This window comes from Saccopteryx leptura, chromosome 3, assembly GCF_036850995.1.
Source record: "Saccopteryx leptura isolate mSacLep1 chromosome 3, mSacLep1_pri_phased_curated, whole genome shotgun sequence".
Lineage (NCBI taxonomy): Eukaryota > Metazoa > Chordata > Mammalia > Chiroptera > Emballonuridae > Saccopteryx > Saccopteryx leptura.
The window spans coordinates 369,777,109-369,800,262 of record NC_089505.1 but is presented as its reverse complement, the minus strand read 5'-3'; the positions used below and the strand labels follow the sequence as shown (position 1 = coordinate 369,800,262).

General features: G+C 56.0%; 1 protein-coding gene across 16 annotated transcripts in view; it reads left to right on the top strand.

Moving 5' to 3' along the window:
• The window catches only part of PTK2 (protein tyrosine kinase 2), a 192,686-nt gene that overhangs the window by 157,792 nt on the left and 11,740 nt on the right, over window positions 1-23,154 (top strand). For 14 of the 16 annotated variants that reach the window (XM_066379591.1, XM_066379590.1, XM_066379584.1 and 11 more), the window contains 4 exons: window positions 6,106-6,192; window positions 9,951-10,088; window positions 10,937-11,068; window positions 21,877-21,939. In XM_066379591.1, the coding sequence (XP_066235688.1) occupies window positions 6,106-6,192; window positions 9,951-10,088; window positions 10,937-11,068; window positions 21,877-21,939 (420 nt within the window). The remainder of the gene's footprint in view (window positions 1-6,105; window positions 6,193-9,950; window positions 10,089-10,936; window positions 11,069-21,876; window positions 21,940-23,154) is intronic. The other 2 variants (XM_066379596.1, XM_066379585.1) reach the window with 1 other exon arrangement.

The window sequence follows — 23,154 nt, the reverse complement described above, 5'->3', positions numbered from 1 at the left end:
ATTTTCAAATATCTCACTATTTTTTTTTTTGTTTTGAGATGTTTTCACTGTGCTTATTTTAGGTTCTCTTGTAGATTCAGGGGTTGTTCCACCCTTTAACACGGGCATCAGCCTGCTGTGGCTACTGCCGTTTCATTGATCAGAGCTCAAGTGGGTTAGACTGCACCCTCGTGTGTGGTGCAGTCTGTCCCACTCGACCCATGGCTGATCTCATCCGCACAGACAGCTAGATCGTCCAGCTCTGTGTGTCCCCAGAGAGCAAAGTGGTGCTCTCTGACCCGCGCGGAGAAGCGTGGGCTGCAGTTGTAACAGCTGAAAACCGGCGGCGGCTCCGTGCACAGGTGCCTGGTGACCACAGACAGATGCTAGCATCCTCCCTCCGGTCAGCACAGTCCTGGGCCTCCCCTCCTGCTCCCCCTGGCCACAGTGCTGATGAGACTGGCACGCAGTGCCTCCTGCCTGTGAGGGGCACGCTTGCTGCCCGTCTGGTGTCGCAAGAGAGCTGGAGTCCACTGACATGTCTTTACTTCAGGCAGGACCTCAGCCTTTTGTACGTGTGTTTTATGTGCTGAGGAGTAACATTTGTAATGTGCTTAATTCATTTTTAAAAGGGAAATGCTTTTCTCTCACCCATTCAAGATTCAAAATTAAAAGCTTAATCACAGTTACTTAACGGCAAAGACATTGTAACCTCACGGGTGTTTATTAAAGGTATGCCAGTGATATCTTCACCACCAGTACTTAACACCCACTTTTTCACATGAGGAGCTTGGAGAGCTGTGCCCGGGAGGGCCCGCACGGGCAGCATCCCCCTCAGGGCTCACTGCCTCCTGGAGGCTGTGCTGTGGACCCCAGACCACAGGGCCCCTGGATTGACGGCTCTGAGAGGCCGTTTCCAGAGTGTGACCTGGAGGCTCAGGGGTCCCTGAGACCATTTCAGGGACCGTGAGGTCAAAACCTGTTTCAGAATAATGTCCAGACGCCGTTTGCCAGTGCACTGTTGGCACTCACAGTGCTGTGGCACTTGGCCTGGCAGATGTCCCGGGAGAGCCCTGTCACCGGGTACAGATGGGGCATGGCCCGGAGCCGCAGCACTGTCGCCAGGTACAGATGGGGCGTGGCCCGGTGTCACCGGGTACAGATGGGGCGTGGCCCGGAGCCGCAGCACTGTTGCTGGTACAGATGGGGCATGGCCCGGAGCCACAGCACTGTCGCCGGGTACAGGTGGGGCGTGGCCCGGAGCCGCAGCACTGTCGCCAGGTACAGATGGGGCGTGGCCCGGTGTCACCGGGTACAGATGGGGCGTGGCCCGGAGCCGCAGCACTGTTGCTGGTACAGATGGGGCATGGCCCGGAGCCACAGCACTGTCGCCGGGTACAGGTGGGGCGTGGCCCGGAGCCGCAGCACTGTCGCCGGGTACAGGTGGGGCGTGGCCCGGAGCCGCAGCACTGTCGCAGGTACAGGTGGGGCGTGGCCCGGAGCCGCAGCACTGTCGACGGGTACAGACGGGGCGTGGCCCGGAGCCGCAGCACTGTCGCCGGGTACAGACGGGGCGTGGCCCGGAGCCGCAGCACTGTCGACGGGTACAGACGGGGCGTGGCCCGGAGCCGCAGCACTGTCGACGGGTACAGACGGGGCGTGGCCCGGAGCCGCAGCACTGTCGCCGGGTACAGACGGGACGTGGCCCGGAGCCGCAGCACTGTCGCCGGGTACAGACGGGGCGTGGCCCGGAGCCTCCGCACTGTCGCCGGGTACAGACGGGGCGTGGCCCGGAGCCGCAGCACTGTCACCGGGTACAGGTGGGGCGTGGCCCGGAGCCCCCGCACTGTCTCCTTCCCTGCTGTTCTCACTGTCCGGAAGCCGCCGCTTTGTGTGAGCCACCCTGGTGGAGGAAGCAGGGAGTGCACACGCGGCTGGGGCGGCCAGACAGGACTGTCGGGGAGTTGTGGCTGGGCTGGGCAGCGGCCGAAGACCAGTTTTACAGGAAAGCAGAGCCCGCAGGTGTACCGCAGTCATCCGGAGTCGCACGTAGACATTCTCTCAGGAAGGAAAGAAGCGAGACCTTGTCTTCAAGGGAAACTGCCAATCGTGTTCATTGCCAGTGATAAAATATGCCTTGTTGATCAAAAATTTGAATTTTGAAAGACTTATACTTATAACCTTGATAGTTTTCCAATTCTTCCACCTTTCTGATGAGCTCAGGGTGATATTTGCACAGGTGATTATTTTTCATACTGTGTACTGAAGTGTGTCGACACTGGGGAGAGCCATAGTTTCCGTAATGAATGCAGGATGTTGGCACCTCGCACATGTACCAGGTTCATTCACAGGGCAAGAGCGTGGCGGGTGTTGATGTCACAGATACCAGTGCAGTTTCTGATCCTGTGTGGCAAGGCACTGTTAGGAAGCTATCACTGTTGAGATTGGCTATTGTATCAAAAATCAGTATCCAAAGTTGTGCTGCCACAATTAAAAGGGTCCCTTCTCTGTCTGCGTGGCTGCGAGCAGCTGGTCCTTCCTGGGGTGCCGCTCTGAGTTGCCGCGCAGGGGCGCTGGGCTGTGGCTCCGCCTTCTGGGAGCCCGACGGGAGAGGGAGCTATGTAATGGGAAGGCCTCGCTTCTCACTGGCTTGTTTGTTTGTTTTTAAATACAGTGGTACCTTGAGATACAAACAGACCAACATATGAATTTTTTAAGATACGAGCTGCAATTCGGTCTGTATTTTTGTTCAAGATCCGAGCGAAATTCCAAGATAAGAGTCGTGATTCGGGAAGCTGCCGCTAGTTGGAGCGTTGGTGTGCAGGTCCAGTATTGGCAGTTTGATATACGAGTTGACTGACTTATGAGCTTGGTTACAGAACAAATTAAATTCATATCTCAAGGTACCACTGTACTGTTTCTTGAAACATGTAATTAGTTTATTTTTCAGTGTCTGTTTTAATTTCCAGTAATCTTAAGTGTTGGTAGGTAAATCCAGATAAAAGCTCTTGAGATCCGTGGTGATTTTTGAGAAGGTAAAGGAGACCTGAAGATAAAACAGTCGAAATCCGCTCCCCTCCCCGAGCAGGGGCTGTCTGCCCGCACCAGGCCGCGCTCCGGCGTGGTGAGAAGCATTTCCCAGTGTCCGTCCCCCCTCCCCGAGCAGGGGTTGTCTGCCCGCACCAGGCCGCGCTCCGGCGTGGTGAGAAGCATTTCCCAGTGTCCGTCCCCCCTCCCCAAGCAGGGGTTGTCTGCCCGCACCAGGCCGCGCTCCGGCGCAGTGAGAAGCGTTTCCCAGTGTCCGCTCCCCTCCCCGAGCAGGGGTTGTCTGCCCCCACCAGGCCGCGCTCCGGTGCAGTGAGAAGCGTTTCCCAGTGTCCGCTCCCCTCCCCGAGCAGGGGTTGTCTGCCCGCACCAGGCCGCGCTCCGGCGCAGTGAGAAGCGTTTCCCAGTGTCCGCTCCCCTCCCCGAGCAGGGGTTGTCTGCCCCCACCAGGCCGCGCTCCGGCGTGGTGAGAAGCGTTTCCCAGTGTCCGTCCCCCCTCCCCAAGCAGGGGTTGTCTGCCCGCACCAGGCCGCGCTCCGGCGCGGTGACAAGCATTTCCCAGTGTCCGCTCCCCTCCCCGAGCAGGGGTTGTCTGCCCCCACCAGGCCGCGCTCCGGCGCAGTGAGAAGCGTTTCCCAGTGTCCGCTCCCCTCCCCGAGCAGGGACTGTCTGCCCACACCAGGCCGCGCTCCGGCGCAGTGAGAAGCGTTTCCCAGTGTCTGTCGGGCTTCCTGCCTGAAGTGCAGCACGTCGGTAGTAAGGTGTGCAGTGCTGTCAGAACACCAGTTCTGTCCGCAGACTGCTGCCTGGACGAGAGAAGGAGCAGTGAGTGTAACAGCGCCATGCACACGCCTGTTAAATATTACACCTCTTGAAAAGGTGTGGTGATCCTGGGAGGCATGTTGACAGCCAGGTGCTAGTACCTGCGTGTGGCTCACCATGACGTGACAGCACTGGTGCAGCCCTCGCTGCAGCATATGCGCACCTCACGTGTCGGTGATGTGATTTTCCTAGAAGAACAGAAAATCCTGGTGAAGTGAAAGTATCCCTCAGAATGCACAGTAGTGCTGTTCTGGAACATTCTGTCTGATGAACTATGAAAATACCGTGTTCGTGCATTGGTGGAGCCAGCCCCAGCTCCCACTGCAGGACCTGTTGGTTGTTTTGCCCACGTGAGGCTGAAAGGGGGTCTGGAAGAGGCCACCTCGCACGCCACCATCGTGGTCAGAAGCGGCGTTTCAGAACCCTGAGGCCCACCAGGAGCACCGCCACCCACCGAGGACGCTGGTCTGGGGTGTGCCAGCCTTCTTTCTTGGGAGGACGTCAGCAGAAATCCCCTCCATGCCACAGCTGCCTTCGGCACATCCATGGTCCTGTCTTTGGGGAGAGATGCGGTGGCCTGCAGAGCCATAGTGCTTGGGAGCTGGAGACGCTCTCAGTGCCTCCGGGGAAGGCGTCCTTGGGGAAGAAGTTCATGTGTTACTGAGCATTCACGACAGCCCTGCCCCCATGCTCTCACTGAGAACGCAGGGCTCGGGGAGGTGGGCTGCCTCCGAGCTGCGGGCACAGAGCAGGCCTGTCCGTGCTGCACCGTGCCCTGCACAGCTGGCGGCACAGAGCAGGCCTGTCCGTGCTGCACCGTGCCCTGCCCAGCTGGCAGCACAGAGCAGGCCTGTCCGTGCTGCACCGTGCCCTGCCCAGCTGGCGGCACAGAGCAGGCCTGTCCGTGCTGCACCGTGCCCTGCCCAGCTGGTGGCAGCAAGACGGGACCCTGCGGGATTCTCCAGGCAGCAGTTTTCTCTGCAGGAAAGCTTTGCCCTCTTCTTACCTGTTATTTTGGTTTGAAATGAACCTTCCCGGTGTCCTCACTTGCTGCCCTTTGTTGAAGGAGGATTTGAGTCTGGGGGCTGCTGCGTGGCGGGGCCGCTGCTCTGGGCGGTCCTTGCCAGGCTTGCCTTTTTCCGTGTGAGTAGGGCAGCGTCCCTACGTCCAGGATCTGGGGCCAGCTGCTACACGCTGCCGCCCTCCGACTCAACCCTGAGCTCCGTGAAGCAGTGTCGTCCAGGGGACGCGGGTCCTGGGGCCCGCCCCTCCTCGCCCAGGCTGGCGGACTTGCACCGTGTCCATGGGCTCTGGTTGTAATGTCTGTCGCTGGAGGGCGGTGGGCGCCCGCCTTGTTAAGTCCCTCAGGTTAAGAGACTTCACTGACTTACCTCCTGTTTCAGACCAAACGTTCTTCTCTGTGAGATTTGCACGCAGGTGTCTCCCGCAGAAAGAGGGTTTTAGCGTTGGAAGTGACCTGGGAGTTCTCCAGCCCCTCCCACTTGACAGACGAGGAGCGGGAGGCCAGGCGGGCCCCTCGCTCAGCCCCAGCCGCGGCCACCACGGGGCAGAGCAGGAGTGTCCAGGCCTGCTTCCCTGCAGCGCCGCGGGCGCGAGCATCTTCTCACGCAGTGGCGACTGGCGCATCTTTCCTGGGCCTGGGCTACTCGAGTGCCCACTGCTTAATTAGAATGTGTGTGATTGTTGAGTTACAAAAGCTCTTTATTCTGGATGTGACTTTCTTATCAGACACATACGATTTGCAAATAGTTCCTTCCTTCTGTGAATTGTTTTTCACTCTCTTGATGGTGTCCTTTGCAACACAAAAGCTTTCTTTTTTAATACAAAAACTTTTAATTTTGAGGAAATCCTATTTATCCCTTTTTTTTTCTTTTGTAACTCGAGCTTTTGATGTCATAGCCTAGACACCATTGCCTGACCCAGAGATTTGCTCCCTGGCTTCCCTTACAGAGCTATGTGGTTTCAGCGCTCACATTCAGACCCGCAGCCACGCTCAGCGCTGTGCGTGCTGTGAAGAGGGCGTCCAGCGCTCTGTCCTCACGTGGGAACACCCCATGATCCCGGCACCCTTTGTTGAGAGGACTGTTTCTAACCCCCTGAAATGTCCTGGTACCCTTTGTCGTTCTTCCTAGCTAAGCTCTTTCTGAGAAATATGTTTTCCTATTATTTTCAATAAAACGTAGATTTATCAAAATCGTCAAAATACTCACCTGTGTGACACTCTTGGTTTGTTCGCAGCCCAGCAGACCTGGCTACCCGAGTCCGAGGTCCAGCGAAGGGTTCTACCCCAGCCCCCAGCACATGGTGCAGACCAATCACTACCAGGTACGCTGACGCCGCAGGGCGAGGAGGCTGCCCTCCCTCGGCACGCGTGGGGTTGGGGTGCTGTCCATGTTTGTGTTTTTTATTTGCATGCTTATGAGTATGGCTTGACACGCATGGGGGCTGGGGTGCTGTCCACATTTGAGTTTTTTATTTGAATGCTTATGAGTATGGCTTGGCAAACAGAAAGCTCAGGCGTCATCAGCCTGGCCATTGTCCAAGTAACTGTTGTTCAGACATCTGCGTGCAGAGGCTGCGCGTAGTCACTCATCTGAAAGCCGTTGAGGCAAATGTCCCAGGGCCCACGGTTGTCAGGCCCGCTCCCTCCCCTGCTCCCGGGGAACGCGGGACCGGGTGGGCGCACGCTCTGCAGAGTGGCACTCGATTGGCAGTTCTCCTAGAGGCCAAGAATAAGGTTCACAAGTGTCCGAACAGCCAGGGGATGCCACACGCACACGTGGCAGGGTGGTAGCCTCACAGACAAGTGACCTGCACAGTGTGGAAGGGGTCCTGGGAAGGAAAGGGCTGGGAGCAGTCAGTGACCTGTTTCTGAGGGCAGGTGTCAGCTTCCTTGAGGGACGGGAAGGCCGAGCTCTGGGCCCTGAGCAGGAGTCGGACTCGGAGCTCGGAGAGCCCACGCAGCTGCGCAGGGACACGGGCACGCGAATCCCGGAGGGCCTCTGGGTCTCAGCCCGGGACGGACGCCGGGTCTCTGTCGTGCTGGCCGTGGGGTCTGTCGCCCTAGGATAGGGACTCGTCTGGACTGGATGTGCCTAGAACTGTGTGCAGAACAGATTTAGTGAATGAATTACAACGCTCACTTTCCTCATCGTGGAAATGAGAGAGGAACCCCCTCAGGCCCCTCGTTTTCTTATGTTTTAAGTGAAAACAACTGTAGAGCATTTCCTGATGGCGTTTCACGCTGCCCTCTAACCGGAAATGCCCTCTGGTCCTGTCCTGTGCGCAGGGTAGCACAGAGACCGCCTTAGAGCATGTGAAACCACTTTGTTGTGAAAATTCTTAACAGTTTTTTGGCAATAATATGTCTTTTCTGACTAAATATAGCAGTGGTATATCATTTTATATTTAGTGGAATTTTTATTAAATATTTTCATTCAGGTAAACTGTGAGAACTGTCTGTGTATCTTAACTATTTATTAATTCCATATCATCTGGATGGAGTGTTGGTATAAATCAATGCCTGGAGACCTAACAGATACATAAACCCTCTGTTGAAGGGTGTGTGGCTCTTTGGCTGTTCTTTATCTCATTAAAAACCTGACCACCGGGTCATGCGGCCCTAGCCCTGTGAGTCATGGCAGCAAATGCAGGTGTTGCTCTCTGTCTCCCGTGACTGAGGGAGGGAACCAGATACAGAAGTCCTCCCGTTCTCCTTCCGCCTGGGTGCTTTTCTCCGTGTCCAGCTGAAGGGCTCCTCGCTGGCTGAGTCGTCACAGCTGGTGCCTGGGGATGGACTTCTCCCAGTAGCAGCCCTTGTCGTCGGGCAGACATCGGGCCTTTTTGTTGGGTGGGCAGGAGTCCAGAACAGCACTGTGTGCTCTCCTGCTGCTTTTGCTCCCAGCATGCGGTCAGTGCAAGATTCCGAGTAGGTCATTTCTGATCGTCCAGGCCTGTGTGCATCCACTGTCTGGTGCGGCCGTGGCAGGCCCCTTTCTCTGAGGCTGCAGTTGGAAGGCCACCAGAGGCCACCTGCACGCTGGCTCACAGCCTCCTTCCTGTGTCTGCGGAGCTGCCAGTCACGTTGTGTCTCTGACTGACCGAGTCCCATCTCCCTCTGGCCCTCCTGCGTCCCTGCTGTGATCACACTGGGCTCACTCAGACAGTGCAGAATCATCTGCCAGGTCAGGGTTCCTCACTTACAATCCATTGCAAAGTCTCTTTGCCATGTAAGGTGCCATAGACGCAGGTGCCAGTAGCAGGACATGCACATCTCTGGGGCCGTTGCCCAGCTCCCACAGCGTTGTCTGTGACCTCAGTCACTACCCTGCACACAGACAGCAGAGCTCACCACGACAGAACGTGACCCCCCACTCTGCCCACAGCGTTGTCTGTGACCTCAGTCACTACCCTGCACACAGACAGCAGAGCTCACCACGACAGAACGTGACCCGCCACTCTGCCCACAGCGTTGTCTGTGACCTCAGTCACTACCCTGCACACAGCAGAGCTCACCACGACAGAACGTGACCCGCCACTCTGCCCACAGCGTTGTCTGTGACCTCAGTCACTACCCTGCACACAGACAGCAGAGCTCACCACGACAGAACGTGACCCGCCACCCTGTCCACAGCGTTGTCTGTGACCTCAGTCACTACCCTGCACACAGCAGAGCTCACCACGACAGAACGTGACCCGCCACCCTGTCCACAGCGTTGTCTGTGACCTCAGTCACTACCCTGCACACAGACAGCAGAGCTCAACGTGACCCGCCACCCTGTCCACAGCGTTGTCTGTGACCTCAGTCACTACCCTGCACACAGACAGCAGAGCTCACCACGACAGAATGTGACCACTCTGCCCACAGCGTTGTCTGTGATCTCAGTCACTACCCTGCACACAGACAGCAGAGCTCACCACGACAGAACGTGACCACTCTGCCCACAGCGTTGTCTGTGACCTCAGTCACTACCCTGCACACAGACAGCAGAGCTCACCACGACAGAACGTGACCACTCTGCCCACAGCGTTGTCTGTGACCTCAGTCACTACCCTGCACACAGCAGAGCTCACCACGACAGAACGTGACCCGTCACCCTGCCCACAGCGTTGTCTGTGACCTCAGTCACTACCCTGCACACAGACAGCAGAGCTCACCACGACAGAACGTGACCCGTCACTCTGCCCACAGCGTTGTCTGTGACCTCAGTCACTACCCTGCACACAGACAGCAGAGCTCACCACGACAGAACGTGACCCGCCACCCTGTCCACAGCGTTGTCTGTGATCTCAGTCACTACCCTGCACACAGACAGCAGAGCTCAACGTGACCCGCCACCCTGTCCACAGCGTTGTCTGTGACCTCAGTCACTACCCTGCACACAGACAGCAGAGCTCAACGTGACCCGCCACCTTGTCCACAGCGTTGTCTGTGACCTCAGTCACTACCCTGCACACAGACAGCAGAGCTCACCACGACAGAACGTGACCCGCCACCCTGCCCACAGCGTTGTCTGTGACCTCAGTCACTACCCTGCACACAGACAGCAGAGCTCACCACGACAGAACGTGACCCGCCACTCTGCCCACAGCGTTGTCTGTGACCTCAGTCACTACCCTGCACACAGACAGCAGAGCTCACCACGACAGAACGTGACCCGCCACTCTGCCCACAGCGTTGTCTGTGACCTCAGTCACTACCCTGCACACAGACAGCAGAGCTCACCACGACAGAACGTGACCCGCCACTCTGCCCACAGCGTTGTCTGTGACCTCAGTCACTACCCTGCACACAGCAGAGCTCACCACGACAGAACGTGACCCGCCACCCTGTCCACAGCGTTGTCTGTGATCTCAGTCACTACCCTGCACACAGCAGAGCTCACCACGACAGAACGTGACCCGCCACTCTGCCCACAGCGTTGTCTGTGACCTCAGTCACTACCCTGCACACAGACAGCAGAGCTTACTATGACAGAACGTGACCCGCCACTCTGCCCACAGCGTTGTCTGTGATCTCAGTCACTACCCTGCACACAGCAGAGCTCACCACGACAGAATGTGACCCGCCACTCTGCCCACAGGTCTCCGGCTACCCTGGTCCCCATGGAATCCCCGCCATGGCCGGCAGTGTGTACCCGGGGCCGGCATCTCTTTTGGACCAAACAGATTCGTGGAACCACAGGCCGCCGGAGATGCCCATGTGGCAGCCCAGCGTGGAGGTAACTGGGTGTTCCTGGGCTTCCGTTCGTTAACTGAGAGCTCTGGCCGGGGCACCTCTGATTTCTGAGCCTCAGATCAGGGCGTGCCATGTGCTTAGGTGCTTTCTGAGCCGGTGAGTCTCTTACTGAAGAAAGGAGAGATGCCACCATCTTCAGTACCTTTGTCTGGTACTGAATGGCAGCACCCTGGGTGGATTAGAAATAGCACACACCTGAGCCCGAGGCCGGAGCCGGCCGACAGACCTCCTGTCAGCACGGGAGTGTGCACCTGTCACATGTCCTTCTGTGCCCCGCTCCCAGGTGGCTTCCACAGCGGGCCCGCACTGACAACACCCCACTGCACGTGTGTTCAGTGACACCTTAGAGCAGGGGGAGTCCACCTTTTTATACCCACCGCCCACTTCTGTATCTCTTAGTAGTAACATTTTCTAACCACCCACCGGTTCCACAGTAATGGTGATTTATAAAGTAGGGAAGTAACTTTACTTTATAAAACTTATAAAACAGAGTTACAGCAAGTTAAAGCATATAATAATAATTACTTACCAAGTACTTTATGTCGGATTTTCGCTAAGTTTTGCAGAATAAATCTTTATAAAACAACTTACTATAGTTAAATCTATCTTTTTATTTATACTTTGGTTGCTCCGCTACTGCCCACCATGAAAGCCCAGTAGGGGCGGCAGGGACCAGGTTGACCACCACTTCCTTGGAGCACCTCCCTGCCTGTGCAGCTGAGCGCAGGCTTGTGGCGTTAGTGGTGCGTGCCTGTGTTCACTCATAGCCTCCCGCAGAGCCGCTCCCACGGGCTGTGCAGGCGACCTAGTGCCCTGTTTCTGACCCCGCAGGACCCCGCGGCGCTGGACCTGCGCGGGATGGGGCCGGTGCTGCCCACGCAGCTGATGGAGGAGCGGCTGATCCGGCAGCAGCAGGAGATGGAGGAGGACCAGCGCTGGCTGGAGAAGGAGGAGAGGTTTCTGGTAATGGCGCTCGGCATTTCTCCCCTCCCGGCTCCGCGGCGCCTGCGCAGCTCCGTCTTCTCCGGCCAGAGAGCTACTTGTGCCCCTGGCTGCGCACACAGTGCGGGCCGTTTGCTTTCATTTTTTTATCTATTTTTACTTTTTTGTACTTCTCTGAAGTGAGAAGCAGGGAGGCAGACAGACTCCCACATGCACCCAACGGGATCCACCCGGCACGCCCACCAGGGGGCGATGCTCTGCTGCAATCAGAGCCATTCCAGTGCCCAGGGCTGAGGCCATGGAGCCATCCCCAGCACTGCTTTTCTTGAATTACTTGTTTCAGTATAAATATCTGTGGTTTTAAGAGTGGCCTTGTGGGCTCGGAGCTGTGAGCCTGTCTGGTGTCTGTGTCACCACTGTGTTTACAGAAACAGCTCCCCAGGTGTCAGCGCACGTGAGCACTTCCCCTGGCTGCGTGGTGCCACTCACGGCCAGGCCCGGGGCTGGCTCCGGCGCCCTCTTCCTCCTGGTCTGAGAAGCAGACCTCCGCCCGCGTGGCGGGGTGCGGGCAGCTGTTGTTGACAGCGCTCAGAAGTCCTCTGGGGACAGAGGAAGTGGTGAGACACAGCGGTCTCTGCGTCTCTCTGCCAAGCACTTGTGTGCACTCGGCCTCGGGACCCACGCCTGTGGTCAGCCCTGTCAGCCCTCCTGCAGTGGCCTGAGGAGACATGGCGGGACAGGGGCCACACTCGCCCGTTCCTCAAGACTGAGAGCGGGACTGTCCCTGGGTGGTTCCGATGGCCCTCGTGCGTGGACTCAGCAGATATTCTCGTGCTGAGGGTCTAGACACCAGTGACGGTGGAGGCAGACCCGTCCCTGATCACCGCACGTCCCAGAGACGTGCCGTCAGCTCACGGTGTTTTAGACAGACGGCTGCAGATGGGTTCTGCGGACTCCACCGACATGGGGTTCTGATTTCATCCCTTCCACGTGGCTCTCACTTTTTACACTCCAGTTTAAAACTATACAGAGCAGCCTGCACACTGGTGTGTGTCAGGAAGCAGCTGCTGACCTGGGGCCAGGCCAGGGCCTCGCTGTTGGTGTCTGGAGCTGACCCGAGCGAGCCTGCCCGCGGTGCGAGCCTGCGACCTGGAGCTGGGTCACCTTAGGAGGGGCCTCCCACACACCTCACACTCAGTGAACTGCCACGGTCTCTGCACACTTAGGTGGCACGCGCCCTTGTCACAGCTTAACAGCACAGCTAGAACGCAGTATCACCACCTGCCAGTCACTGTCCTGCATTCGTTCTCTTAAGTAAAATCATCCTGTCTTCCCAACCACCCAAAACCTTTGTCAGAACTCTGCGGTTCTTTATGCTTCAGAACTCAGTAGTTTTTATTTCAGAAAGCTAGTGTTGCATGGTGCACATGCCATATACTGTGCAGTATTTCAGTAGCATCCAGAGGCAAAAGCACTGTTCCCATGGCCAAACTCACACATTTACATCCACAGGTACACAGACTTCACATCCATTCAGGTCAGGTTTTGCCATGAAATTAATTTGCTTCAAACAGTTAAAATATATATATAATTCTTCTGTGCTGTTTAGATTTGGGGAATGGGAAAGATGTGAACCTGTCCCTTTATTATCCTCATTTCAAAGATGGAGAAGCTGGTCGGGGTCCCCAGCCAGTGTGGCAGAGCCAGAGCCACCCTGCAGCCCTGCCCCGGGCTGTGGTCCCAGCCACGGGCTGTCTGTGCCGGTGCATGCAGGAGAGGACCGTGCGGGTGGTCTGACAGGCACCTGCCACCCTGCAGCCCTGCCCCGGGCTGTGGTCCCAGCCACAGGCTGTCTGTGCTGGTGCATGCAGGAGAGGACCGTGCGGGTGGTCTGACAGGCACCTGCCACCCTGCAGCCCTGCCCCGGGCTGTGGTCCCAGCCACAGGCTGTCTGTGCTGGTGCATGCAGGAGAGGACCGTGCGGGTGGTCTGACAGGCACCTGCCACCCTGCAGCCCTGCCCCGGGCTGTGGTCCCAGCCACAGGCTGTCTGTGCTGGTGCATGCAGGAGAGGACCGTGCGGGTGGTCTGACAGGCACCTGCCACCCTGCAGCCCTGCCCCGGGCTGTGGTCCCAGCCACGGGCTGTCTGTGCTGGTGCATGCAGGAGAGGACCGTGCGGTGGTCTGACAGGCACCTGCCACCCTGCAGCCCTGCCCCGGGCTGTGGTCCCAGCCACGGGCTGTCTGTGCTGGTGCATGCAGGAGAGGACCGTGAGGTGGTCTGACAGGCACCTGCCACCCTGCAGCCCTGCCCCGGGCTGTGGTCCCAGCCACAGGCTGTCTGTGCTGGTGCATGCAGGAGAGGACCGTGAGGTGGTCTGACAGGCACCTGCCACCCTGCAGCCCTGCCCCGGGCTGTGGTCCCAGCCACAGGCTGTCTGTGCTGGTGCATGCAGGAGAGGACCGTGCGGTGGTCTGACAGGCACCTGCCACTCTGCAGCCCTGCCCCGGGCTGTGGTCCCAGCCACAGGCTGTCTGTGCCGGTGCATGCAGGAGAGGACGTGCGGGTGGTCTGACAGGCACCGCCGGCCTGTGCCCCGCCTGTGTGCATAGTGAGGTCCACTGGGATAGGTGTACATTAGGTGGACATGGTGAGGGTTTACTCTGACGACAGAATTCTAAAGTACTTAATTAAAGTATGTCTTGAGATAAGACAAGCTTCAGAAAGTGGTTACTATTGACTGCTGCTCGGAGTCTGTTTGGGTATCAGTTCAGCTCTAAAAATACCAGCCCTGCATTTCCCACATCTTGTCCAGGCAGCCAATTCTCCCACTTTGGTCTGTGTTCAAAGTGAATGTTACCAGCTCTCTAAACGAGAGTTCACATGTGTCAATGCCAGTGCCCTCTGTACGACCACCGTGGAACAAAGCGTTCTCCTGAGCGTTGCGGGAACCGCTGCTACACTGCGCTTGTGACGGAGGCCTGCCCATGCCGGGGGGAGTCAGAGGGTCACAGTTGAGATAATGTTGGAGCCGAGGCTTAAGACAAAGTGGAACTGACCAGTCCAACAGGCTCAGGAAGTAGATTCCAGCCAGAGAGAACGGCTGTGTAATGCCATGGGTCACGGCTGTTTTCAGAACTTCCCCTGCTCTGCGTGACCGGAGTCGGCTAGCGGGGAAGTGGACTGTAAGGCCAAGCACTAACTCAGTCTTCTGAGCGATTTCACCTGTCCTAAATGAAAGGCTCGGGTCTGCGTTTATTCTGCGGGCCAGTCAGTAGTTGTTGGTTTTATTCTTTTAATTAACATCATTTACATATAATAGACTGCACAGACCTTAAGTGTGCAGTTGGATGCGTTTTGATAAATGTAAAAGTCCATGTAACCTATATCCCCTGCATAGATCATTACTGTCACTCCAAACAGTTTCCATGTTATGTTCAGAACCCACATAGGAAGTTGCATAGAACACCCCCCCCCCCCCCGGAGCTCTGGGCAGTGCTGTCTGTCTGCAGGGTAGCCTGTGTGGGCAGCACCCTCAGTGTGCTGCCTCGGCTCAGTGGGAAGACGTTCCCCACAGTTTGTTCCTGAGTTCCCTTATTTCCCCCAAATAGCTTTTTAAATTTTAAGTAATGTCTTACTTCCCTTATTAAACTGCTACCCATTTGCTCAGGGCTTCCAGTCACTGATAACCGGGGCATCTTGTTCTCGTTGAACTTTTTCGCTGTGTTTTTAGGTATGCATCTGAAGATGATTTTTAGGACTTTCTCTTGTATTTCCCAATATTTATCACGTGAAATCTATTTTACCCATTTCCTTGGATTTTCTGAATACACAATTGTCACTTTCTAGAAAGCATTTCCTGTCTTGATTTCAGTGTTTGTTAGACCTCATGTTTCTCTCCTGAAGCACCTCTTGCCAACTTCTGTATTAAATAGGCTCTTGCCTACTTTTCTTTTATTTTTAAAGGTATTTTCTATAATAGTTTTCTTCATTAAGTATAATTTGGTACAATGTTGCCTGTGTATCTTATATGTGGGCTTTTTTTATTTCTTAAGAAACCTTTCAAAAGTTTGCTGTGAGTTAGCTACGCGGGGCGTTCTGCTGGGTTGACTCTAGCCCTGCCCCCAGAGTTCAGTTCTTGCTTGGTGGCGACTGACCGTCCTCCTCAGGCCCTGGTGGATTTTGTTGGTGGTGTTTCACTGGGATTTAGAGTGGATGTCCGTCAGTGCAGAGGATTTTGTTGGTGGTGTTTCACTGGGATTTAGAGTGGATGTCCGTCAGTGCAGAGGGTGTTGTTGGTGGTGTTTCACTGGGATTTAGAGTGGATGTCCGTCAGTGCAGAGGGTGTTGTTGGTGGTGTTTCACTGGGATTTAGAGTGGATGTCCGCCAGTGAAGAGGGTTTTGTTGGTGGTGTTTCACTGGGATTTAGAGTGGATGTCCGTCAGTGCAGAGGGTGTTGTTGGTGGTGTTTCACTGGGATTTAGAGTGGATGTCCGTCAGTGCAGAGGGTTTTGTTGGTGGTGTTTCACTGGGATTTAGAGTGGATGTCCGTCAGTGCAGAGGGTTTTGTTGGTGGTGTTTCACTGGGATTTAGAGTGGATGTCCGTCAGTGAAGAGGGTTTTGTTGGTGGTGTTTCACTGGGACTTAGAGTGGATGTCCGTCAGTGCAGAGGGTTTTGTTGGTGGTGTTTCACTGGGACTTAGAGTGGATGTCCATCAGTGCAGAGGGTTTTGTTGGTGGTGTTTCACTGGGATTTAGAGTGGATGTCCGTCAGTGCAGAGGGTTTTGTTGGTGGTGCTTCACTGGGATTTAGAGTGGATGTCCGCCAGTGAAGAGGGTTTTGTTGGTGGTGTTTCACTGGGATTTAGAGTGGATGTCCGTCAGTGCAGAGGGTTTTGTTGGTGGTGTTGCACTGGGATTTAGAGTGGATGTCCGTCAGTGCAGAGGGTGTTGTTGGTGGTGTTTCACTGGGACTTAGAGTGGATGTCCGTCAGTGCAGAGGGTTTTGTTGGTGGTGTTTCACTGGGACTTAGAGTGGATGTCCGTCAGTGCAGAGGGTTTTGTTGGTGGTGTTTCACTGGGACTTAGAGTGGATGTCCGTCAGTGCAGAGGGTTTTGTTGGTGGTGCTTCACTGGGATTTAGAGTGGATGTCCGTCAGTGAAGAGGGTGTTGTTGGTGGTGTTTCACTGGGATTTAGAGTGGATGTCCGCCAGTGAAGAGGGTGTTGTTGGTGGTGTTTCACTGGGACTTAGAGTGGATGTCCGTCAGTGCAGAGGGTGTTGTTGGTGGTGTTTCACTGGGACTTAGAGTGGATGTCCGTCAGTGCAGAGGGTTTTGTTGGTGGTGTTTCACTGGGATTTAGAGTGGATGTCCGCCAGTGAAGAGGGTGTTGTGGGTGGTGTTTCACTGGGACTTAGAGTGGATGTCCGTCAGTGCAGAGGGTTTTGTTGGTGGTGCTTCACTGGGATTTAGAGTGGATGTCCGCCAGTGAAGAGGGTTTTGTTGGTGGTGTTTCACTGGGACTTAGAGTGGATGTCCGTCAGTGCAGAGGGTTTTGTTGGTGGTGTTTCACTGGGATTTAGAGTGGATGTCCGTCAGTGAAGAGGGTTTTGTGGGTGGTGTTTCACTGGGATTTAGAGTGGATGTCCGCCAGTAAAGAGGGTTTTGTTGGTGGTGTTTCACTGGGATTTAGAGTGGATGTCCGTCAGTGCAGAGGGTTTTGTTGGTGGTGTTGCACTGGGATTTAGAGTGGATGTCCGTCAGTGCAGAGGGTGTTGTTGGTGGTGTTTCACTGGGACTTAGAGTGGATGTCCGTCAGTGCAGAGGGTTTTGTTGGTGGTGTTTCACTGGGATTTAGAGTGGATGTCCGTCCGTGAAGAGGGTTTTGTTGATGGTGTTTCATTGGGATTTAGAAGGGATGTCCGTCAGTGCAGAGGGTTGGTTTATGGTCATTGTTGGCTTTGAGGTCAGCACCATGCTGGTTTCCCACGATAAGTCCGGTAATCCCTGTGCCATCTGATTGGGTCTCCATGAGGCAGATGTTGTGGGTGGTGGGGTTGAGGGCAAGCAGGCGGTCAGGACAGGGCAGCTTCTGGCGTGAGAACGGGGCGAAGTCATGGCTTCACCAGCAGGAAACAGAAAGCCGGGGGGGCGGGGCCAGTCAGCATTTCCTTCCGCCGACGGCGTTTTAAATGGGGATCTCCCTTCAGTCTTGTTCCCTCCAGGCCGTTGTCCGTGCCACAGCCAGAGATATTCTAGAACGTGAACCTGGTCCTGCCACTCTCTGACATGAAACCTGCCAGTGGCCACCACAGCATGCCCTGGCCTCCTTCCCTGTCCTCGTCAGGCCCTCGCTGTGACAGAGGACTGAGCTCAAGACGGGAGGGACAGCCTACAGGCCACGGCGATGGCTGAGCGGCTGAAACGACGAGAGGGCCAGCCCCAGAAGGGCCGGGAAGAACGTCCCAGGGAGAGGGCAGGGCCAGGGCCAGCTGGGAGGGAGGGAGCCAGGTGCGTCAGAGGGTTGGCAAGCAGCTGCACTGGCCAGGCAGGCACCCGAGTGACCGGGCACCCTGAGTGACCAGACACCCAGGTGACCAGGCACTCGAGTGAAGGGGCCAGGCCACAGAGGCCCCTTAGGCCATGGTGGAGTGGGGCCAGGGACGTGGCGGTGGCAGGAGACAGCGTGGGCTGCAGCTTGGCACTCAGAAGGACCTTCCCATCCTGCCTCTCCTTTCTAGGATGGCATCACAAGGAAGACCCAGGACTAGGGTCAGTGGGTGAAAATTAAAAGCCCTTGCCATGGCCCCACATAAATGTTTTTCTCTCTTTATGCTTCAGTTTCTTGATCTGCGGAATAATGAGACTCCCCAGAGAGCAGGGTTGCAGGTGAACTGTACCAGTGGAGGGGTAGAGGGCACCACTCACTTCTCAGAGGGCTTTCTCTTGCTCAGTTTGCGCTCCCTAAGCGCCATGAGCTGCATGTGATAACATTAAGAGGCCTGGGCCGTGGGCCTCCCAGGACACAGAGCCCTGCAGGCAGGCCCAGGACTCTCGCTGCTGCTGAGTGGAGGCGGCCATCGCTGGCGTGAGGGGTTAGCCGCTCTCAGCGGCTCTGCAGGGGAGCCCGGGAGGGACTGCTCAGGACCTGGACGGCCTCGTGTTGGCTTTATTGTTGTTACACCGGAACCTTGAGACCTTGGTCCTCTTAGAGACGGTTAGCTACCCCCCTGCTGTGTCCGAGTGCTGTGTGTCCTGCGATGTTGGAGATGCTGCCGCTGAGGCCGAGAGGCTTTCTAGGAGGGCTAGTCCAGCTGTGGGTGAGGAAGAGCTGCTGCCAGCTTAGTCTGAGCCACTGTGGACCTGCTGCTCTTGTTGAATAAGAGCCACCTACTAGCAAAGGAAACTTTTCAAAAAGATGTACTGCATAGAAGCCAAACGTTTTAATTATGAACGTTAACAGACCTAAAACTTACTATTTCAGGCTGCTCTAGAAATTTCCAAAGATGCTCTCCTTCTGTTCTGTCTCCTCGTGGCCTGGTGACAGACTGTTCCCAGCCAGCCTGGTCCTTGGGCTGTGCAGGTAGCAGCCCTGCCCCTCAGTGACATCAGCCACACAGCCTGGAAAAGGAGTTAGACTTTTTTTTTTTTTTTCTGAAGTGAGAAGCTGGGAGGCAGAGAGACAGACTCTCACATGTGCCCAACTGGGATCCACCCGGCACGCCCACCAGGGGGTGATACTCTGCCCATTTGGGGCGTTGCTCCATTGCCATCCAAGCCATTCTAGCACCTGAGGCGGAGGCCATGGAGCCATCCTCAGCACCCGGAGCCTTTGCTCCAATGGAGCCTTGGCTGTGGGAGGGGAAGAGAGAGACAGAGAGAAAGGAGAGGGTGAAGGGTGGAGAAGCAGATGGGCGCTTCTCCTGTGTGCCCTGGCCAGGAATCAAACCTGGGACTTCCACACGCCAGGCCGACGCTCTACCACTGAGCCAACTGGCCAGGACCAGGAGTTAGGTTTTCACTTGAAAGAGTGAACTCATACATTGCTTTCTCAGTCACATGTCCCAGTTTTTCTCTAATAGATGAGGATCAGCAGCTATTTTTTGGACATTGCATTTTGGGGCATCCGTGTTTGTAAGGTTATTGGCGCTAATACTGCACCTGCCTTTGGTCAGGCAGCGTGGTGAGCTGGGACCCTCACCTCAGTCTGTCAGCACAGAGTGTTACAGTGGCAGCACCTGCACGGGGTGTGCCCACTCCCTCCGCCCTGCCCTGCTCTGCTTGTGTCTCTCAGAGCCGACAGAGTCCACAGACTGTCCACAGGCCCTCACACCCTGGCCCGAGCGCCAGTGGCCAAGGGCAGAGCCCCGGTCTGTTCTGAGGACTTTCTTTCCTACTGGGCGCAGCGTACAGAGTACCGTTGTTCCTTGTCTTCATCGCTGTGCGCAGCCGCTTCTGATGTGGTCTGCACTGAGCACAGGGTTTTAATTTTAGGATGGGAAAGGCCTGTCTGCACAAAGCCTGCTTTGTGTCCTGAGACCAGAAGTGAATGCTTGGCTGGCTGTCCTCTCTGAGCAGGCCCACAGCAGCAAAGCGCTCTGCCGTCTGTACCTCCGGGCCAGGCCACACCCCCACCCCCCCCGCCCCCGTCCTTCCGTGTGCTCCCTCCTTATGCCAAGTGCCGCGCTGGAATCAAATGCCTGAATTTGAAGTGCTTAGCGCCATAGCAACACAAGAGCAGAGACCAGGGCGGACTGCGAGCTCCATGTCCCCAGATCGCTGCCACACAGCCAGGCGAGAAGCCAGGCCGCCTGTGGGCAGTCTGGGAGCTGGGGGTCTCCCGCTTGCCCTCGACAGCAGACGGGGCACAGCCACAGAGCAGGCGCTGCACAGACGCCATGAGCAGACCGCTGCAGCATGGCCGCGCATCTTACAGACACGCGAGCACATGGTGGTTCCTTCATGTGGAGATCGCAGCGGCCAGCGCTGGGCAGCGCCCCCTTTGGCGAGGTGGAGGCCAGTGTCACCGGGGCGGGGCGGGCAGGCAGGCACCAGTGGTGCTCTGGACCTGGGGGCCGTGAGGGCGGCGCGCCCTTATGGGAAAATGGGTTGAGGCTCACATCTAATACCATCTGTACACTTTGTTGTGTATGTTGTGCATGATGGGAGAACAGCCCCAACTCTGTGGTCAGGTCGTGTCAGTTTGACTCTGACTTGGCTCGCTCTGTCTCAGCCTTGGCTGTCTTCAGATCTCAGCATCCTGTAAAAGGCCACAGGAAAGTGCAGCTTCGCCAGGCGGCAGGGACAGTGACAGGACCTCCTCCCTCTGAGGGCCGTGTGGCTCCTCGGTGCCGTCCTCACCTGTCCTTAGACGCCCCGACATGCCCGCGCATGCATGACGCACACACGCACGCACGCTTGGGGCTCCTGGGGATGGCCTCTCTCATTCAGACCTGAAATCCTGTCTTTGGAAAAGTAGAACTTAGGGAATTCCTGTGTGTAAAGAATAGAAATAAGTCATCTCACCTGCCTTGCCTGGGAAGAGACTAGTATTGCACGTAAGGAGTGGACACAGCAGCCGGCTCTGAGCACGCGGCACCCTCGCGTGTCTCGTGGAAGTGCAGGTGCGCCCAGGAGCTCTGGCCGAGGGAAGGTGTTCCCTCAGCGCCTGTGAGCCGCAGAGGACGGAATGCCTTTCTGAGCAGCCTCTTCCTGCGAGCATTTTGGCAGCTCACACCCAGAGCTTTCCGAATGTTGAAACCTCTGACTCAGTCATTCCATTTCTAGAAATCTGTCGCGGGGAAATAATCCGGGATTCAGTCAGATTTGTACACAAAGGTGTCACGCACCGCCTGTTTATACAACTGAAAATTTGAAAGTGGCCCAAATGTTCAACAGACAGAAGTGTTTATTTTATTTGACATGTACTGGGACAGTGACTTAGTAATGCACCAGCGTGACTGCATCTCACCCTCCTAGCAAGCAGGCCTTAGAGCTGAAGAAACTGAGGTGCAGCTCACACAGCTCGAGAGGTCTGAGGCCGATGGGTACCCAGGCGGTGGCCAGGCCCCTCCCTGCCATTCCAGTCACGACGGTGTGCGTGCTGTGGGCCGCTGCCATCGCCAAACCCCGCTGTGGGATGCTCCGTGAAGGCAGGCGGTCTGTGCAGGGCTTCGCTTCTGTACAAGGAGAGCAAGACCAGCCATTTCTCCTTCAGCCCCAGCCCGCACTCGTGAGTGTCCTGGGAGCTGGACCCCATCAGGTGCAGAGGTGCACAGGGGTGTCGGGCAGCAGGACGCTCCTGTCTGGTAGGGGCAGTCACCTCATGCCCACAGGGCTCCCTGGGAGAGAGTGGGCCGTGTGGTCAGGTGGGCAGGCTGGGGGCCACGACGGCACGGAGCCTGCTCTTTATTCTGGTACTGGTGAGAGGGGCGCTCTGTGTCCAGTGCGGCCAGAGTTTTCTGCTTGGTCTCCGGGGTCCGGGTGTTTCCTGGGAAGCCTGGCAGGACAGCCAGGGACGTGCGGCTGCCTGGGAAGCAGGCGTGTGGCTCTCATGTCCCCGTGGAGGCTCTCGGTGAGGGAGACTCACCTGCTGCCGGAAGGAGAGGCCAGGGGCACGGGGCCCTGCGGCGGGGCACGGGCACGAGCTGGGGCCTGAGTGCTGGGCGCACGGAGCTTTGCTGGGCAGCCGGCCCAGGGTGCTCATCTCTGGGTTTTGAGAATTTTTCTGACATTGGGGACCTTTCAACTGTTATTTGGAAGATAATTGTGTTATTAAAGGAAGAAACTTACAACCATCACTGAAACGGTTTGGTCTTCCCTGTAGAAACCTGACGTGCGGCTCTCTCGAGGCAGCGTGGACCGGGACGACGGGGGTCTCCAGGGCCTGGTAAGCGACCGCCAGGTGTCCCCTGCACTTGGGTTGCTTTCTTGTCGTGTGTGCTAACACGGTGCTACTGAACACACGCGCCAGCCCGTGGAGAGGGTGGCCGCATGGCCCGGCGCTCTCAGCAGCATGGAGGGTTTCCGCCCGGTGCTGCTGCTGGCTCTTCTGCCGTGAGCTGGACCCTGTGCCCGAGCCAGATGTGCACCCGGGCAGCTGCTGGTACACACAGGCTTCTTTGCCCAGTGTTCACCCTCTTTTTGCTTGTTAAAGACATTTCCATGGTCACAGAAAACTTGTCGAGTAAGGTGGCTTTTTCCTCTGGGTGTTGTCAGGGTAAGTGCCTAACATTCTCTTAAAGAGCAAGCTAATGATTAATCCAAGTGATTTTAAAACCTGCTACAACTCTTTCTTGGTCTTTTGAAGAGAGTAGTTAAAATTGTTTTGTTAGGATTTCTATCAGCAGATATCAGGTTAAAGTAAACTCAGATTTCTTTTGATACTTAAAGAAGCTCCCAGTAAAGGCCCCCTTGCACTTGCCAGGTGGCAGACACACAGAGATACATTCCCACCCTCATAAGGCGTCTGGCTAGAAACACACCACTGGCTTCCATCCAGAGCAGGGGAGTCAACCTTGTTATACCCACCGCCCACTTCTGTATCTCTGTTAGTAGTAACATTTTCTAACGGCCCACCGGTGCCACAGTAATGCTGATTTGTAAAGTAGGGAACTAACTTGACTTTATAAAATTTATAAAGCAGAGTTACAGCAAGTTAAAGCATACAATAATAATTACTTACCAAGTACTTTATGTTGGATTTTCACTAAGTTTTGCAGAATAAATCTTTATAAAACAACTTACTTTAGTTAAATCTATCTTTTTATTTATATAAGGTCTACCAGAAAGTTCTGTCCGTTTTTGGAATAAAACAAAATACAAATTTTTCTTACCATCAATAAACTTTATTAGGCTCTGGCCGGTTGGCTCAGTGGTAGAGTGTCGGCCTGGTGTGCAGGAGTCCCGGGTTCGATTCCCGGCCAGGGCACATAGGAGAAGCGCCCATCTGCTTCTCCACTCCTCCCCCTCTCCTTCCTCTCTGTCTCTCTCTTCCCCTCCTGCAGCCAAGGCTCCATTGGAGCAAGGTTGGCCTGGGCGCTGAGGATGGCTCCATGGCCTCTGCCTCAGGCGCTGGGATGGCTCTGGTTGCAACAGAGCAACA